Below are 20,071 nucleotides of genomic sequence, written 5' to 3'. Positions count from 1 at the left end.
CCCCTTGAGAAGGCTTAGAAATAATGAGAGTAGCATTGATCCAGTAGCACTGAGCATCCCCTAGGAGACTATGTTTTAGGGTAAGCAACAATATCTCAAACAAGACAAAAAAAGTACTAGCCATGAAGAAAAATATAAATTCAGCTAATTAAATTTCTTTTCATCAGAAGACACTGTATAGAAAGTGGAAAAATAACCTACAAACCAAGAGAAAATATTTGCAATACATTTAACTAACAAAGGGTTTGTTTCAGAAATACGTAAATAACAAATAAATTTAAAAAAAAGAAAATACCCAATAGAAAAAAAAGCAATGGGCAAAAATATCAACAGGAATTTCACAGAAAAGGAAACAAAAATGGCCCATAAAAATGTGGAGAAATGCTTAATTTCAATAAGATACACAGATTAAAACCTTGATGAGGGAGGGTCTGGGTGGTTCAGTTGGTTAAGCGTCTGCTTTCGGCTCAGGTCATGATCCCAGGGTCCTGGGATCGCCCCAGAGTGGGGCCTCAAATTGGGCTCCCCAAGGGAGTCTGCTTCTCCCTCTCCCTCTGCCACTCCCCTGCTTGTGCTCTCTCTCTCCCTCTCTTGCTCTCTCGCTCTCTCAAATAAAGAAAATCTTTAAAATAAAAATAAATAAATAAATAACCTCAATGAGATTCTATTACACACTGGAAGTGGGAAATCTTAACCACTGCTGGATTGAGTAAATTGTTCCAACTGCCTTGGAAAAGGATTGGATGTTACTTGAAACATTTAAAGATAACATATGTTCTACAACCTAGCAAATCCACTCAGAGATTAAAGACATTCTTGTATGTGGGGGGGTCTGTGTACATAAAAGTTCACGGTACCATTGTTTTGCTGCAAACTGGAAATGCTCCAAATGTTCATCGTAAGTACATCATGGTACCATATATTCATGTAATTGAATACCTTATAGCAATGAAAATGAATGTGCTGTTTCTACACGATCAACATTGATGAATGTCAAAAAAACAATGTTGAACAGAAGAATGTACACAATATGATTCTATTTATACAAACACAAAAGCAGGCAAATTTAAAAATACACTGCCTGGGGATGTATACACAGATGACAAAGTAACAGAAAAGGGGGTAATGAGCCACACAGAATTTAGCACAGTGGTTACTGCTGGTAAGGAGGGAGATGAGATTGGAGGCTTCCAAGGCACAGCTAATATTTTATTTCCTAATCTGTCAGGTCGGTTCATAAGTGTTTTTTTTTCTTCTTAAATTGTGCATATGCATCTTTGTTCTTTCATATGTATGGTATCATTCTTTTTTTTTTTTTTTGTATGGTATCATTCTTAATTAAAAAAATAAAGGCATGGGGAGCCTGCTTTTCCCTCTGCCTGCTGCTCCCCTTGCTTGTGCTCTCTCTCTCCCTCCCTCTCTCTCTCTGACAAATAAATAAATAAATAAATAAAATCTTTAAAAAAATAAACTAAAGAAATTAAAAAAGCAAAAAATTAAAGGCAAATTAAAAACTGAAAAACAGTATTTGCAATTCATATCAGGCAGTGAACTAATCTTCTTAATATTTAAAGAACTCCTAAAAGTTAGTAAGAAAAAGAATGAGAAAAATAAATAAGGCATATGAACAGTTTGCAAAAAAAAAAAAATCCAAAGGTTTTTAAACATGCTCAGCCTTATTCCTCATAAAATATTGCCAATATAAACTATAATGAGATACTGTTTTTTGCCTATCCAATTGGAAATAAACTCAGTATGTTGTTGAGGCTGGAAGAGTGTCTATTAAAAAAAGCCCTGTGAAGACAATTTGGCAACGTCTATTAAAATCAAAACCAGTTCTAGGTATCTGTCCTACAGATGGACTTACACACATACAAAATCATGGGTCCAAGACGGATTATTGTAACATTGTTTATAACAGCAAAAGACTAGAAAGCCCCTGAAAGTCCATCAGTATAATCCTGGTTAAAATATAGTGTAATCCATTTACTGGAATACTGTTTAAGAGAATGAGGAAGATTTTTACATCTAATATGGAAAGATTGCCAGAACGAGTGAAAAATATTAAGAGGAAAAAAAATCAAGGTGAAAAGTAGTGCATATAATACACTACCATTTGTGTAAAAATGTATTTATAAGACACATTAGAAAGTCTGGAGAGAGACACAGAAACCAATAAAAGTGGTAAACTGGAGACGGGGTGGTACCCGAACAAATGGAGGATAGGAGTGAGGAGCATTTCTACTACTGATCTTATCATAATTTTTTCTTAACGATTTATTTATTTGGGGTGGGGCAGAGAGAGAATCTCAAGCGCAGAGCGCGACGTGGTGCTCAATCCCACGACCCCGAGATCATGACCTGAGCCGAAATCAGGAGTCTGATGCTCATTTGACTGAGCCACCCAGGCGCCCCATCATAATTTTTTAAACTTTGAATAATGAAAGTATGACTTAGTCAAAGGACAACACAAAGAGAATATGCACATAAATAAATAATCAGGTTCTGGTTTTTGCTCTTTTCGCTTTCGTTTTCCAGTTAACATGTCATTGGTGTTTGTCTTTTCACCAACTCTGCCTAAAAGCCAATTTGTAGATGCTCAGCCCCAGGCTACTCTGGTGGACTGACTTTTGCTGGCACAGTGCTGTCTAGTTGGCACGAAGTTCATGTTCAAGTCTGATCATTGCTTTGAGGTAAATGCTGTCGAGCCAGTTAGTCCTACCATGAAACCCACAATCAAAATCAAAAGGTATCTCCGTTAAATATTTTGCTGTAAAGCAGTGATTCTCAACTGTGGGCAGTCTCCCTCCAGAGCATAATCGGCAATGCCCGGAGACATTTTTGGTAATCAAAACCGGGAGGGTGTTACTGATACTAATGGGGACAGGCCAGGGATGCTGCTAAATATTTTATAGTGCACAACCCCTCACAAGGAAGAATTATTTGGCCCCAAATACCGCTAGTGTTTTGGATATCAAAACATGCCAAAACATGTCTTACAAACCATAAGGTAATAATTATTTTGTAAGCTACAATAAAATCTAGTGCATTTGTTCCATTAGGGACCCTTCCCAAATGAATAACTGAATGGATCCCTGACAACAAGAAAACAAGAAAATGACATCCAACTGTCACAAATCACTGTTAAGAGGGTCTTTGTCTTTTCCCCAGCCCATGACCCTGTTCCAGATTCAGTTCCTGAATGCCGTTGGAGATCTGTTGGATCTGATTCCTTCGGTTTCTCAAACAAAAAATTCCAGCCTGAAGGTTTTTAAGAGATGGGACATGGGACATTGCTCTGCTCTCATTAAGGTGAGACCCATAGCAGCCTCTGTCTTTTTCCTTGCTCCGGGCCGCGCAGACTTTTTCTATATGTCAATCCAAGTGTGGCCACATCTCAACCCTGGCTGGAGCCATCTATAAGCTCATGGGTCCTCTGTCTAGAAGTTAAGAATTCGAAGGAGCTGATGGAGGGAATTGGAAGTTCATGATGTTACCTCTGTTTCTTCCACCATTCCTCGTGCCATATGCACCTGCCGCTCCCGCCTCCCACAGTCTTCCATTTTGGATACTTGAAGGACAGAGTCTGTCTGTTTTGTGCACACTAGAGGTTAATGTTGTGCTCCTTGGCCATATTTTCTGATAATAAATATAGTAATGAACACCCAAATTGACACAATCCCTGTACACTTTCTACACTTGTAGTCAGTTATCTGTATCCCTCTGCGTCATTCACTATGATTCTGGCTATAGGTTCTTCCCGGATTTGAGAACATCTTTTTTGCTCACTCAAGCTGGTACACATACGCTGCCATGCTCAGGATATATAAACACTGGGACTTCAACATCAAAGATAAAGACACCAGCAGTAGTCGCCTCTCTTTCAGCAGTTACCCAGGTAAATAAATTCAGAGGGACATCGGAGTACTCTGAGTATTCTTTCAGAATGAAACCTTGGTGATTCAGAGTAACTGGAATGGGAGAAGAAACCTTTAGAGGTTAGTATGCATGAATGAAAGTTGATTTTCAGAATGCCTTTTGAAGAAATACAGCTCTAATGCTTTTATTTAATGGAATGGTGTAAACAAAGTTAATGGCTGCCGAAAATTCACTTCAAAAAATGCCAAGTGAGGTACGAGGCACTTTCCTAGGCTCTGCGGTGGAAGCCGGGTTGGGCAACAGAGATCCTGCTCTCGGTACCTCCTCGAGGGCCTGTTTCTTTTATTCGTCACAATATCCACAGAACTTAATCTAGTGTGTGGCACTTTGTACTTAATCAATTTTTGCTGAATGAATGTGTAAGCTTATAAATCTGACACCAGCAAGGTAAGTACAATACAGATAATAATGGTATTATTACTGGGTACTGTGTGGGCTACAGCCGAAATGTAAGGAATGTTGAAAGTATTCAAAAGAGGGTCAGCTCATATTGGATTGTCAGGGAAAGGAAAGAGAGGCTGACACTTGAGATGAACCATGAATGATGACTAGAATTTGAACAGGTAGAGATGGGTGGGAAGGACAGTCTCTGTGGAGTAGGAGTTGCAAGCTCCTATTCTTGAAGGGGCCAGGCAGATGATGTGGATAAAGGGGGGCTGGTATAAGAAAATAAAAGGGAAAACAATTGTAGCAAACACATGACCCATTGAAAGGGCGCCAAGTGTTCGGCTCCCACTGACTGTTGTCACTCAGCAATATGGAGGTCAGTGTTGCCAGACCCTTCAACTTCTGAAGATAGAAATATAGGTTTAACAAAACCCATTGTGTGAACCTAACGAAGCATGTCTGCTAGCTGGATGGCCCCCTCAGTGTTGGTTTGCTACCTCTTCAGGAAACATCATGAGTAAAAGCAAGGGGAAAATTCTTACCAAACATCTAAGAGTCCAAAACGGATACAAGGTGGACACTTCTGACCTTTAATTCCATATTTGTAACTTACAGGGTGGTTATACCAACCACCTGTTTTATCTATCTACCTTTGTCAGAGTATCATTACCCCTTCTGGTATTATTATTCCTGGTAGTATTAATACCATCCTATTAGGAATTCTGATCAGTGGCATAACTTGGTATTTTTCTGTCCTTGTGACCTGATCCTTCCTTTGAAAATACTTTGATTTCATCTTTGTCATTGCTTGCTTAATTGTTTTAAAATTATTGAGGGGGGCTGGGCTCTCCTCTCTCAGAGTTAGACTGTGTTTTGACTTCTTTGTATTCCTTCAGACTGAAATTTAAGGACGGCAAGAGACCGAGGCCAGTCAAATATTCATATTCTTCCTCTCATTTGCAGTAAAATGCAATGTTCAGATGTTACCTGCTCTGCTTTGAAATCTCTGCAGAATGGTGTTCTTTCATAGTCTTAATAATCCTGGATCCCAGAGGTAGTGATGGGGAAGGAATTTCCTATGAGACGTATAAGTCTGTTAACATTCGCACATATGTATGTATCTTTCCAGAATAGGTACATAGATAATAGAGCTTTTTTAGAGCATTTGAGAGAAAACAAGCCTTTTTTTAAAAACCCAAGGTGTTTTCACAGGCGCTAGTGTAGCAATGTGATTCGTATTTTCTTTAATTGGACAGTTCTGTTCTCAACAGCAAACATGAAAAACGTGTAGGATCTCATTTCTATTACAAAGAATTGTTTGATTAAAGAATCTGCCCACCACTTTGGATTCTTCCGATACATATGGAGCTAAGCTTTGCTGTGAACTTCATTCCCTGTGCGCTGTTGACGCTGGAACAAAGCTGGGGTGGCTTGTTTGTTGGTTGGTGGAGGAGTGCCATGGATTAGGAGTGTGGTATCAGGACCTGGAGGTTCTTCATGATACGAGCAAGGCTGTTAAGAATTACTGAGTCAGAGCAGGAATAATCAAGTCATGAAATATTTGTGACTTGGCTGAGACCCATATTAAAGATGACAACTGGGATGGTATAGAGACCATTATACTAAAGATACAAATAACTCTGAAGATTTCCAATGCACCTATCCATACTTTTATAATACATCATGACCCCGCCCCCCCACTGCTGCCCGATTCTGTGGAAGTGACCACCAAGATGATTGCCCTGAAAAACACTAAAGCTTCAAGACACAAAGACATTTTTTTGTTTTGAGGTTGTCCAAAAGGAAAATGATAGAGCTAGAACAGCTGTAAACTGTTCCTCCGCGTACAAAATCCAACGATTTTACTTTGGAGAGCCTCAGTTTTCTCATCTAGAGAATGAGACTAACATAAAGGCTGACTTCATAGAGTGGTAAACATTATGTAATTTATTTATTCATCCACAATTTTCTATGAAATTGTCGTGTTAGGCAAAGTATTTATGACAGGAGCCAGGACAGATGCTGTCCCTATTCTAACAAAATTTGTATTCTGGTGGAAGGGACAAATAAAAAAGCAATGATTAAAGTGTGATTTATGAAATAATAGGGAAGAGTAGTTTGGGGATGGTGATCTTCCAAGAGAAAGTAAAATTTATGTTGAGGCGCAAAAACAAGTATAAATTAGCAAATGGGGACAATGGGGCAATAAAATGTTCCATGTAGGCCAAGCAGCATGTGTAAAGGCCTGTAGGCAAGAAAAAAAAATGTGGAGAAGGCCAGAAAGACAGAATGGAGGACAGTGAAGACCATTCAGGTGACAAGTGGTAGAAGTGACATTAATAGATTTGCATATTAGAATTACCTGGCCCACGCAAGAGGAGGACGAGACAGGTTGCCAAGAGAACATTTAGAAGCCTGAGGCAATAATCCGGTGCCTCAAGCCGTGTAATGTTTTGTAGATGGTCAGTCAGGATGTGGAGGGAAGATTGAGATCCATCTTCAAGAAGAGAACAATATCAACAATGACTGCTGAATTACTCCAGCAATTCAGGAATTTCTATGGGCTCCCGTTGTCCTAGCCAGAATCTTTGAGAGGTAATGACCTAATGGGAGTTGTCACAAGGGCACTCCCAAAGTCGTAGTCCAGCGTAGGAGAATAGAAGAAACAGTAGTAATCCAGCACACTCAGATTTATCTAAGTCAGTCTCATGGTCTGTGTTCACCAGAGCCCCAGGTGACTCCATAAAAATGGAGGTGGTTATGTCAAGGAAACAAATTAATATAATAACTCCCATCTTAATCTAGAAAAGGTAAGGTGACTTGGTAGCTTAATAGTTTCCATCTTTTCCAGACTGTTTTTTTTTTTAAGATTTTATTTATTTATTTGACAGAGAGAGACACAGCGAAAGAGGGAACACAAGCGGGGGGGTAGGAGAGGGAGAAGCAGGCTTCCCGCGGAGCAGGGAGCCCGACGCGGGGCTCGATCCCAGGACCCTGGGATCACGACCTGAGCCGAAGGCAGACGCTTAACGACTGAGCCACCCAGGCGCCCCCAGACTGTTTTGTTTTTTTTAAAAAACTGAGTAGGACTTTCCTTTACACTTGGGGAAATTATTTCACCTGAAGATACTAACATGAAATGCCCTGAGAAAGTCAAAAGTAGACCACAAGTATGCCGGGTGCTAATAAACCTCGGGACTACCCTCAGGCTCAGGTGAGTGATGTTCCTTCCAGCTTTGAAGTACTGTCCTCAAAACTTCCTAAGTGCCCCCTCCAGCGCCTCGAGACCAGCCAGGCTGGCAGTACTAGGGCATCCTGGAGTCAGCCTGCATCCCATGTGTCCTATTTAGCGGGCGCCTGGGTAGCTTAGTCAGTTAAGCGTCTGAGTCTTGATCTCAGCTCAGGTCTTGATCTCAGGGTCTTGAGTTCAAGCCCTGTATTGGAGCCTACTTAAAAAAAAAAAAAAAAATTGTCCCCACCCCATGTATGTATTATTTAGGGAACACTTTTTTTTTTTTTTGGTCTTTAAGTATTTTCTTTTTTTTTTAATTTTATTTTATTATGTTATGTTAATCACCATACATTAGAAATTTTCCAAAATATCCTTCTAGTGCCCAGGACTAGCCAGAAGAGCAGAGCCATCCAGGTGGGGCTAAGCTTAGACAGGAACCCATGTGGCTCCTGGTCTTTGGAGCCTTTTTTGAGAGCTCTTCCCCTCCATCCTTATCCATACATTCAACAAGATGTTGCTCATCAACATGGGACTCAAGCCGATGGGATGTCCTGGTGAGCAGATAGATCCTTTCTGCTGGCCGTCACAGTATATTTGCTGCATGACTGAGCTGACAGAATGTTGGTGACAGGATGATTTGAGGTGGCCCTCATGTCAGACACCGCATGTGGTCAGGGCTCCAGGCTATCGAAGGTCACTCTTACCCTCGGGCTGAAGCATGTGTGTGGACCTGCTTCCCTTCAACAGCACTGGAGCGTGGCTGAGGAGGCAACAGGGAATTTCCTGTAGACTCCAGTGCTGGCCCCTCAGGTGGTCACCTCACCCCCCGCACCCTCTGTGGCACGTGTTTGGCAGTCCTCTGCAGCTAGGCCTGGCCCTTACAAAGGCTTTGGAGAATCTCACTCCACGACACAAAGAGACCTTTGCAGCAGATCTCATGCCCCCATGAGGTAAGTTCCTACTCTCTCAGGCCAGTCTTCAGCTGGATGGATACTCCTTGGGAGACTGGGATCGTCCTTCTGGCTCTGCCCACTGGCTTCTCACCTGTCCTGCCCACACGTGGGGGTGTGTGGAAGGCAGGGTAGAGTCGGTACGGAAAGAAATCACATTCTAGGAATGCAATGATTACAGCATAAGGAGTCCAAGAGAAGACAGACACAGAAGGAAAATATGTTGATGTACGTTTGTGCTATAAAATTCTGAATGGCAGAAATGAAGTATCATTCACACTTTTCTTAATATTCTGGGTAAGACTTGCATCTGTGGCCATTATTAACAAGAGCAGTAACGATTTTTTGAGGGAGTTCTTAGAAGCCAGTGTTCACAGGCCATATGATCGATTGCAGACTGGCGGAGTCATTAAGGAAATGGTGTTAGGGAACGGCAGAGGCAAAGAAATCTACGTTGTTTCAGTACAGACAGGTTCCAAAGAGTCCTGGCTTTATGAATAGTAACAATATTGCTACCTTTTTCTCATGGCGGGTGATGTACAATTATTCAGGAACAAAGCACTTAAATAATAAAGAATGTATAGAGATGGTACCTGGACACTCTAAAGAACCTTCACATGTACTGATTGGACACTAGACAAGTATATTAGTATCTTCCTCTACCCATTTTTCTAAATCTTCATTTATAAGTGTCTATACCTCATATGGGCCTATGAATTTTGCAATTTGCCTTTTCATTCAAGCGTTTATGTAGGCAGGAGCCCTGCAAAAAATAACTCACCTGGAAACTCTAAAGAAGGTAGCCCTGGATAACCTTGTTCTAGAAGCATCCCATCCGGTTTTGAATTGCCATGGTCTGTTTTACCGAACCGCTGAGGAAGAGAAAAGCCCTGTGCTAGCCCTCCTGCAGGAGACAGGCAACTATTGATTTTGGCTGTGCAGTCACGAACCAAGGAAGTCAGACATAGAGAGAAATCCCACAGGAATGGCAGCACTAAAAAGGTAGCTAATACCACTGCAGGAAGACCTCCCTGCAAAGGGCTACTGATTTCGATTACACTGAATCTGTAAATCAATTCAAAGTAAATCGACATGTCAATAATCCTGAGTCTTTCCATCCACAAATACTGCATCTCTGTTTATTTAGGTCTTCTTTAATTTGAGCGATGCTTTGTAGTTTTCATTTTAAGGGTCTTACATACATTTAGTATTTTGATATCAAAATAACTTTTGATGCTACTCTAATCAGAATTGATATTTTATTCCTTTTCCAATTGTTCATTGCTTTTAGAGTTTCTCTATTGCTACATAACAAGCCACTCCAAAAATTAGATGCTTGAAATAAAAATAATAATTTAGTATCTCATGGTTTCTGTGGACCAGGAATTTAGATTAGGGCACAGTGAGGATGACTTGTCTCTACGTCTCTGTATCTGGGTCTTTAGCTGAGGACTCCAAGACTGGGGGGCTGAAATCTATGATAGCGTAACTGAAGCTAGAGAATACACTTCCAAGGTGACTCACTTACGTGGTTGACAAGGTGGTGCCAGCAAGTTGGTTCTCCTCTCCTTGGGCCTCTCCGCAGGACTGCTCAAGTAACGTCATGACGAGGTGCCTGGCTTCCCGCAGACCAAGTGATCCAAAAGAACAAGGCAGAAGTAGCAATGCCTATTATGACCTAGTGTCAGAAGTCATACATTGTCACTTCCACCACATTCTATTCATCAGAAGCACATTATTATGACCAGCCCACACACAAGGAAAGGAAATTAGAATCTATCTTTTAAATGGAAGAATGTCAAAGAATATATGAAAATTTTAAAACCATCACAATACAGAAATATAATTTCTTTGTATATTTATTGTGTATCCTGGGACTTTTCTAAATTCACTTGTCAGTTCTAACAGCTTCTTTGTAGATTTCTTGGGATTTTTCTGTGTACATAATCATGCCATCTCTGAGTAAAGGCAGTTTTACTGCTTCCTTCCCTTGTATGTCTTTGTTTTCTTGCATGATTGCACTAATAAGACCTCCAGCACAGTGTTGACTAGAAGTGGCATGAAAATCCTTTGCTAGTTCCTGATCTTAGGGGAGAAGTATTCAGTGTTTCACCATAAAGTATGATGTTTGTTGTAGGTGTTTGGAGATACCCTTTATAAGTTTAAAGAGGATCCCCTCCCTTCCTATTTTGTTTAATGTTTTTGTTTAACGCATTTTTGTGAAATTCTCAGCTTCTATTAAAATGATCATATGATCTTTCTCCTTTATTAATACGGTGAGTTCCATGGGTTGACTTTCAGATGTGAAGCCAACTTGGCATTCCTGGGATTAATCCCATTTAGTCATATTATTCTTTTTATTCATATTTTATTCAACTTACTAATATTTGGTTAAGAATGTTTTCATTTATATTCATGAGAGATATTGGTCTATTGTTTCTTATAATAGTTTTGGTGTCCTGGTATACTTGTCCTTATAACCTGAGTTTGCAATTACTTCTTTTTCTTCTGTGTTTTCTGAAAGAGTTTGTGTAGGACTGGTAATATTTTTTTTCCCCTTAAGTGTTTAATAGAATTCATCAATGAAGCCATTTAGACATGGGTTTTTTGTTGGAAAGTTTTTAACTATGAACTCAATTTCTTTCATTGATATAGGACTATTCAGGTTTTCTAATTGTTCTTGAGCCAGTTTTAAAAATTTGTCTTTCAAAGAGTTTTTCATTTCTTTGAAGTTATCGTGTTTATTGACATAAAGCTATTTATAATGTTTTCTATGAGCCTTTCAATGTCTGTCTGTAGGATCTGTGGTTAAGTCCTTTTAATCATTCATGATACTATATCTTCTTTTTTGTTATTCAGTCTAGCCAGAGGTGTCAATTTTACTGATATTTTCCAATAGCCAGATTTTATTTTCATTGATTTGTTTCCTATTGTTTGTTCATTTTCCCTCCTCATTGATTTCCATTCTTATCCTTATCATTTTCTCTCGTACTTTGCACTTAACTTTTTTTTTCTAACTTCTTGAGGTAGAATCCTAGGTAATTTATCTTTCTTGCTTTCTACTATAAGAAAATAAAATTATAAATTTCCTTCTAAGCACTCCTTTCAGTGCATCTGACACATTTTGGTGTGTTTTGTTTCCATTTCCATTCAGTTTAGAATATTTTATGATTTCTCACATGATCCCTTTAATCCATGATTCACTTGGAAGTGTCTTGTTTGATTTCCAAAAATTTGGAGACTTTCCAGATATCTTTGTCTTTTTTTTTCTTACTCAATTCTGTTATGAGTAAGCTGTCTTTCCTTTGAGCTTTCCTGGTACCCAGTGCATAATTTCTTCAGAGCCCATATTCCTATTCCGTATTCATTTATTCCACATTCTCCTGGTGCGCCCAGAGCCAGCACATAGCCTTGCAATGACGGTAATTACTGAATAAATATTTATGGAAGCAAAGAAGGAAGAAAGAAAGAAAAAAAGAGAATGGGAATTAAAAAGAAAAGGAGGGACACAGATAATGGATGACACACTCCCATGTGGACATGGCAGGAACTGCAAGGGGGACAGAGGGAGTAAACAAAATCAAAGGTGGAGGTGAGGGCTGCCTAAGACATCACCTTCTCTCCTGGTACTGCTCTCTCTTACAACTTTGGTTTGAAAACAGGAATCCAAGATGTTAAGGAATTATTACTGAGACATTTCAGATGCAATGCTGTATGTTCAGCACAGAGGTTGGACTTTGAAGCTACTCCTCTGTAGCCATCCTGATTACAAATGACTTGAATTGAACCTAACTAGTTTTATGGGATTTAGGCAGCACTCAAGTTTTAAATAAATTGCTATAAACTTGTTTGTGCTCAACTTTTATTTCCTATTTATGTGCCTGCCACTGGGACTGACACTAAGCTAAACATTTGGTGTGTGTGATGTCATTTAATTTTCATGAAAACCTCACAAGGAGGGTATTGTATCTGCATTAAAAAAAAACAAAAAAACAAAAAACAGGTTCAGAAAAGTTAAATAACATGCTCAAAATCACTAGACTCAGGGGTTGGGGACTGAGTTCAAACAATATATCGGACTATAGATATCCCTTGTTGTTTGTTGCTGTTGTTGTTTTGGAAATAGTTCAGTTTGCTTTTAAGTTAAAGGGTTAAGACTAAAAAAAGAGCTCCAAGCTCAAAGACCCTCACAGGCATGCCATGGGGGCGGAGCGCTTGCAGGGGAACAAAGCTGGAATTTCAAGTGTTTTAACTGAGGATTCCAGGAACAATGATTCCTAAGAGTAACAATGATTCCTAAGAGGCTGAGTCTTCACGCTTAATTATCTGTAAGTGAGGTTCTCTGGAAGGCACTTAGGGTGTCTCATCAAGCCTGCAGGCACCCCTCCTTTGCATAACATCCAGGCATCCCATCACCTCCCCCACACATATACACACCCCTTAGACTTAAAGTTCTCAGGGAGCTTGCTAAAAATGCAAATTCCAAAGTGCCATCCACAGAAATTCTTATTCAGTTGGTCTGGGTTGGAGCGTGTGTAACAAACATGCCAGCAGGTGATTCTAACACACCGGATCCAAGCCCACCCACTGAGATGCTGGCAACTCTACTGGTCTGTAGCAAAGACTTTGCTCAGCCTTTTCTCCTATGAAGTTCAAATCCTTGAAAGTAGGTGCACAGGAAGAAGAAAGAAGAGTCTCAGAGCTCCACATAACGCAGTTGCCTCCCTCATAATCCATAATGTTACCTTCATAAGTCACAAAATTGCCTACTTCGTGTACTATAATTACTTTTACTAATTCCACGTTAGCTCTTTTATCTCAGATACTTTCATCGTCAAGCTGAAATATACACACTCTGCGAGTTAATACATGCCAAGATTTATGTCTTCTGCCTTTTGAAAAGTAGAACCAAGGGAGGAAAAGAAATAAAAGTAGAACAAGGGCACCTGTTTCGAAGGATTGTAGATAGATTTTACAGCACTTCATTTCTGTTTTGTAAAGTACCTTTCTCTTGTTCTCTGCACCGTCCCGGGACACTGATGTCTTCCTTTGCCCAGGCCACACCTGTCTGCCCCCCATCCCTGGCTCAGGAAATTTCCTTCTTCTATCTTAGAAATCTCACCTTACTTTCCATACTTGTCCTAAGGTGATTTTCCCCTACTCCACCCTGTTTAAACCTGCAACTCCCCGTGACTCACTCTGTTTTTCATTGTTTCCATTGTATTCGCTCCATTGCGCTCCATTGTGTGTGTCATTAAGTGTTGTTGCTATTTGCAAGATGACACATCTGTTCCCATCACGTTTGTTAGGCATGGGGTATAGTGGAAAAGGCATGTGTTGAGAGTCAGTTTTAGATTTATTCCTGAAAACACTATTAGCTTTAAATAGCTGAGTATTTAAAAAAAAAAAAAATAGCTCATCGAAGTGCCATGTTTGTGAAGATCAGGTGATGGTGTCCATCCTTCTAAAGCAAGGTATTTGGTGTATGGCAGGTACACGGTCAGTGTGAGTCACCACTATCTTCTCTTTCTTCCTTAGATTTCACAGTTACTTATTGAGCACCTACTATGTGTCAAATCCTCTTCTTGGTGCTGGAGTGAACAAGACAGAAAAAGGCCCTGCCCTCATGGATCTTACATGCTATGGGATAGAGGGAAAAGAAAACAGGAAACAAATTAATATAAAGTAAATAAGATGATAATTCGTTATGGAAGAAAAACCAGTTTCGTGTTGATGTGGATGATAACAGAATGTTGATGAAATATAAAGCCGACTTCTTGATAGTCACTCTAAATAGTCTTTAAGAGACCTACTCATTCCTTTATGTGGACCACGGCAGGGTACTCAGTCTCCACAGTATGGGCTCATGTGCTGAAACACACAGTAGTATGAATCCTCCATGGATCATATTCCCACTGCAGGATTAGGCAGAAATGGGCTCAATAAATTCTTCCTTGATTGAAGAATAATCACTGGAAGAAGAAGTGGAGATTGATTGCCACCAGTTAGGATCTTGGCAGGAAGACAAGCAAATGCCACTCTGGAAGGTGGGAAGACGGAGTCCCTTGTTGAGCAGGCAAAATAAATGGCTGTAGGATTTTGTGTCCTGGGATAACAGGGAGCCCCACAGGCCTCCCTTCCCAAGAGTGAGGAAGGAGAAGAGCCACCAGCTGCAGGCAGCCGCCGTAGAGCAGGGGTTCTGGTGGAGGCTCTGAGGGGAGCCGAGGGGAGCAGGGAGGGTGGTCTGAGGGAAGAGCTCCTGAGGGAATTCTCATAGCATCTCTGAACTGGGAATTACCGCACAGTGCTTGGGATATGCTCTGTGTGTAATACACACTTACTGGCTGGTTGCCACACTGGCTCGGAGAAGGCAGACAGCCCAGCCCAGGCTGGTGCTCTCCACAGGGCAGAGAAGTGATACTGTCCCTCTTCAGTAGTGGGAAGAAGCTAAGCAGAAAGGCAGAGAACATGGTACAAAGTTATTTTGCTTTTCGTTAAAAGAGGAAAGGAAGACCAGAGAGTTCCCCAAGTGTCATATCCACTTGTGTTAAAATCAAATGGCAGTAAGACCTTTGAAAACAAAATATGTTGTATAATTGGATTATTTTTATTATTGGATCAGTTTGCTTTTTCTGTATAAAAAATAACCTCCAAAACTTTGTGGCTAGAAACAATATGTGATTACTCTTGCTTTTGAGTCCACAGGTCAGCTAAGTGGCTCTTTCTAGACACCTCAGCTGCTCACGTTCATGCCTCTGTGGCTGTCTATGGAGTGGGTGTGCAGCTCTGCTGAGGTTGGAAGAACTCCTTTGCACGCTTGGGGGTTGGCAGGCTAGAACTTGACCTTGGCTGAGATGGTTGGTCCTCCTCCACATGGTCTCTCACCTAGAGACCAGGCTCAGCTGGGCTTCTTTACAAGACAATACCAAGGTTCCAGGAGAGTAAGCAGAAGTGTGCAAGGTTTCTTGAGGCTTAGCCTAGGAATTGGCACATTCTGTTAGCTGAAGCAAGTCCCAAATCCAGCCCAGATTGAGGAGATGGGGAAACACGCATCTTTTGATGGGAGACGCTACAAGGTCACATTGCAGAGAATATGGAGGGTGGTGTGTGTGTGTGTGTGTGTGTGTGAAGAAATGCAGCACAGCTATTTTTATAAACATGATCCATACTCCCGATGCTGACTTGTGTGTTATTTACGTTCTTCGCCAACACTGATTCTACTCTTTGGGGATAAAATGAGGGCGTTTGGTCTTTGGGGCTTTGCAGCTGCAAATTAATGCAATGTGGGAATGGGCGCAGTTTAAATGCACCTGATAGGACGATAAGGCTACATTTTTTCTGGGTTGTACTAAGCAATAGGTCTAAATGGCATCAGAAGGTAGTGGTCTCTGTTTATTTTTGTGATTCAAGTGATTTGTTTTAAGTCTTGAGATTTATTAACTGTCAGGGTTCCCTTTTATTTCTTAATTAAATTCGGCAATGAACTTACTATGAAATGTTATTTGCAGGCTGGCTTTCATACTTGAGTGTTTCACTTCCTCCTGATCTAAAATTGTCTGCCTTTCAAAGCTGCTAATGACAGATAAAAGCAAGAATATAACTTGACACTGCCAAAGAACATTTGTTTCTCTTGTAATGTTTCAGGATTTTGTCCCCACTTGGCCTTTTCCTTTTTATTTCATCTTAAACTCTAAACTATAGAATTAACCGTCTTGAGTAGAGTTGTTTTGCAAGCCAATTCATTCTCTTTGTTCCAGAATTCTGGGTGGCCTACATTTTTCCATCTGTAATAAACAGTCTTGCTCTTGGAGGAACCACGGCTCCTTACATGTTAGTAGTAGTCACTCACACATATTAAAGAACGCCTGCCCTCTTGTGTTCATAGAGGTTGCTACAAGGAGTGAATTAGCAAGTTTATTATGCCAGAAATACGACGTTCCACTCTGGAGATCTTCCACCAGGGAGCTTGCCCAAGGCAGCCAAATATGGTTGTACAGTTTGAACACTGCAAAATGACCCCAGCCTGAGAGGTGAATGAATGGTCATTGAAATCCATCCCACACTATGCTTGTGAAGCCACGCATCCAATGTCCAGGCTGTATCTTCCAAGAGAAGTTGCCCATGAAAATTTCACTCAAGGATGCCATCCACTCATCAAGCCTTACTTATCCCACGGGCAATGTGCAACCTTCTGTCATTTATACAAACTTCTAATAGGCCAATGACAGCCTTGTGGAGGTTCATTATGAGTTGGTTGGACACTACCCTCATCACGTAACTTTCCTACTCAATAATTTCCAGAAATTAAAATTACAGTTAGCGCTGCATGACATCACTTAGTCCCAGGTTATCAGAGGAAGGGAATAAGGAACAGAGAGATAAAATAAAAAGTGCCAAATCTGTTAGTTGCAGTGCAGGGAACAAAAATGCAGGCTTCCTGACTCCCACTGAGGCTCTGAGGTCTTAGCTTTAGCTTCAAGTGATCCCATTATTTGATAGCACCCCACCTATCCCTACCAGGCCTAGAGAAGATGCACAATAGTTTGTTCATTGAATGAATAAATGAACGACTGTCCAACTATATTTTCTTTTTTTTTTAAATTTTAATTCCAGTGTGTTAACATGAAGTGTTATATTAGTTTCAGGTGTACAATATAGTGATTCAACAATTCTATGCATTAATCGGTGCTCATCACAAGGAAAGAATCCCAATCACCTCTTTCACGCATACCCCCCACCCACCTCCCCTCTGGTAACTATCTGTTTGTTCTCTATAATTAGGAGTCTGGTTTTTGGTTTATCTTTTTTTTCCCCTTTGTTCATTTGTTCTGTTTCTTAAATTTCACATATAAGTGAAATCATATGGTATTTGTCTTTCTCTAACCTAATTTCGCTTAGCATACTACTCTCTAGCTCCATTCATATCGTTGCAAATGGCAATTTCATTCTTTTTGATGGCTGAATCATATTCCACTGTATGTATACACCACCTCTTCTTTGCCCATTCTTCTATCGATGAACACTTGGGATGCTTCCATATCATCGCTATTGTAGATAATGCTACAATAAACAGGGGTGCATGTATCCCTTCGAATTAATATTTTCATATTCTTTGTGTAACTATTCTGTAGTGCAATTCTTAGATCATATGGTAGTTCTATTTTTAACTTTTTGAGGACCGTCCATACTGTCTTCCACATTGGCTGCACCAGTTTGCATTCCCGCCAACAGTGCACAAGGAAGGGTTCCTTTTTCTCCACATCCTCAATAACAGTTGCTGTTTCTTGAGTTTTTGATTTTAACCATTTTGACAGGTGTGAGGTGGTATCTCCTTGTAGTTTTGATTTGCATTTCCCTGATGATGAGTGATGTTGAGCCTCTTTTCATGTGTCTATTGGCCATCTTGATGACTTCTTTGGCCAACTCTATTTTCTAATGTTTCTTTGTTTCCACCTCCCCAAACTTCCAATCTCTTATGCCACATCTATTCTTGCTGTACATCTTTGTTCATACCTGTGGTGCTCACTGCTCTCTACCTAGTCAACTTTTTTTAAGATTTTATTTATTTATTTTAGAGAGTGAGTTTGGGTAGGAGCAGAGGGGGAGGGAGAGGGAGGGGAAAAGAATCTCCTGCAGAGTCCATGCTAAGCACAGAGCCCCACACGGGCTTCATCTCACAATTATGAGATCATGACCTGAGCCAAAACCAAGAGTCGGTCACTTAGCTGACTGAGCCCCCAGGGGCCCCCTAGTCAGCTCTTATACAAGCTTCCTGACTCAGTTCCAGGTCTGCTTCCTCCATGAAGCTTTTCTCCTCCAGCCTTCATTAAGCCAGAAGAAGGAAAGCCATGAAGGCTCAGCATAGGGGTTCACACTTAGTGGAAAGAGTGCTGGACTGGGTCAAGCTGGCTGTATGGTCCTGGACAGGTGTCCTCACCTCTCTAAGCCTCATCTTGTTCTTCACGAACACAAAAGCTTCAGATCCGTTGGTGTTTCTCCAGGTGTGGCCTGCATAGTGCTGGTGAGGTGGTATTAGGTGGTCCATGGGCAAGTAATTTTTGCATGTTAGTAGAAATGTGTTTGATTTAATGTGTTTCCTGAGGGAAAAAAAGCCAAAACATTAACCCCACAGTTCTTCGGATATTATTGTATATGACAAGTTAAGTACTTTAAGTTTGACAAGAGAGTTAATTTAAGGAAAAAATAGTAAGTAAATAATAGTACAAGTGATCAGATATGGCAGAAATGATAAGGTGGTATAAAAATGGTGTAAGTTTGGGAAGCTCCTCTGGTAAGTGTAGATGTTTTTCCTCTTTCTAAAGATCCTATAGACTCATTATGTAAAATTTGGGAAATACAGAAAAGTAGAAAGAGAAGAAAGAGGACATCCCTAATCTTATTATCCAACCATGAACACTGTTAATACCCCTCCCTAACTACAAGTTCTCCTGCAAAATCCTAGTTAGTGGAGATCTAATTCTGTTTATCATTTTGGAAAATTGGAATAGTCCTGATTTAAGATATTTTTAGTGTCCAAATTATAAAATCAAAAAATATCAATAGAGAATCTAGGGTCAGAGGTCCACTGGCACCGTTTTATAAGCAGCTGCTAAGTAAGCACATGGAGGTGAGCCCAAACCAAGAGAGGCTACTGCAGATCAAGGATCATAATAACTGATACTCTTTGCAAAATGCATTGTGTATGCAAAGCTCTACACCAATAATGTTGGTTGAATATACCAGCTATATGTATGCTGATTTGTATAATTGTCTCTCCTGTAGGGTTTTTGGAGTCTCTGGATGACTTTTATATTCTTAGCAGTGGTTTGATATTGCTACAGACCACAAACAGCGTGTATAATAAAACCCTACTAAAGCTTGTGGTACCCCAGTCTCTCCTCGCATGGCAAAGAGTTCGTGTAGCCAATATGATGGCAAATGATGGAAGGCAGTGGGCAGAGATCTTTTCAAACTACAACTCTGGTAAGTGGCCCGGCAGGATAGCTCTTAGGCAGGTACGTCTGTTTAGGTTTCGAGTTAACCAGTAGATCCATACCCACACCCCACTTCATGTCTCCCAATATTTCAGGCACCTATAACAATCAGTACATGGTCCTGGACCTGAAGAAGGTAAAGCCGAAGCACAGCCTTGACGTAGGCACTCTCTACATTGTGGAGCAAATTCCTACATATGTCGAATATTCTGACCAAACTGAGGTTCTACGGAGAGGTACTGTCTTTATGCTAGAAGTCTGGAAGTCTGCTGAGTCTGTGAGTGTGTATGCGTATGTGGTGGGGAGTGTGTGGTACGGGGCTATATGATGGGGTGCGGGGGGTGTTGAATGGTGGGGAAGAAAGGATGAGAAAGCCATTGCTAGCTACACTGGGAAAGAATTCCCAGCTTCAGCACAACATGTAAAATCGGCACCTCAAACTCTTCTAGGACATTGTATAGTTGGGGACAAATCCAGGCATTTATAGTCTTAGGACTTCTCATAGCTCTAATATTACCTTCGCTCCTGGGTAGGTCCTGGGTAAAGCTTTTAGTCAAATTCAGCAAATA

At 40.6% G+C, this 20,071-nt stretch overlaps 1 protein-coding gene and 1 long non-coding RNA gene across 2 annotated transcripts in view; one reads left to right on the top strand and one right to left on the bottom strand.

Annotated features, from left to right (window-relative positions):
* PLBD1 (phospholipase B domain containing 1) overlaps positions 1–20,071 on the top strand; it is a 53,601-nt gene that overhangs the window by 27,230 nt on the left and 6,300 nt on the right. The window contains exons 5-8 of the mRNA XM_036093772.2: positions 3,172–3,312; positions 3,754–3,898; positions 19,291–19,491; positions 19,598–19,738. Of these exons, the coding sequence (XP_035949665.1) occupies positions 3,172–3,312; positions 3,754–3,898; positions 19,291–19,491; positions 19,598–19,738 (628 nt within the window). The remainder of the gene's footprint in view (positions 1–3,171; positions 3,313–3,753; positions 3,899–19,290; positions 19,492–19,597; positions 19,739–20,071) is intronic.
* Positions 8,253–10,178, bottom strand: LOC144382348 (uncharacterized). Its single transcript, XR_013449090.1, has 3 exons — positions 10,037–10,178; positions 9,290–9,380; positions 8,253–8,318 (listed from the first exon to the last, which is right to left on the bottom strand). It is a non-coding gene; the product is annotated as an uncharacterized LOC144382348 (long non-coding RNA).

Source organism: Halichoerus grypus, chromosome 6 (genome assembly GCF_964656455.1).
Source record: "Halichoerus grypus chromosome 6, mHalGry1.hap1.1, whole genome shotgun sequence".
In the NCBI taxonomy this organism is placed as follows: Eukaryota; Metazoa; Chordata; class Mammalia; order Carnivora; family Phocidae; genus Halichoerus; species Halichoerus grypus.
Note: the sequence above shows the minus strand (reverse complement) of the source record. Positions and strands in the feature narration are given on the sequence as shown.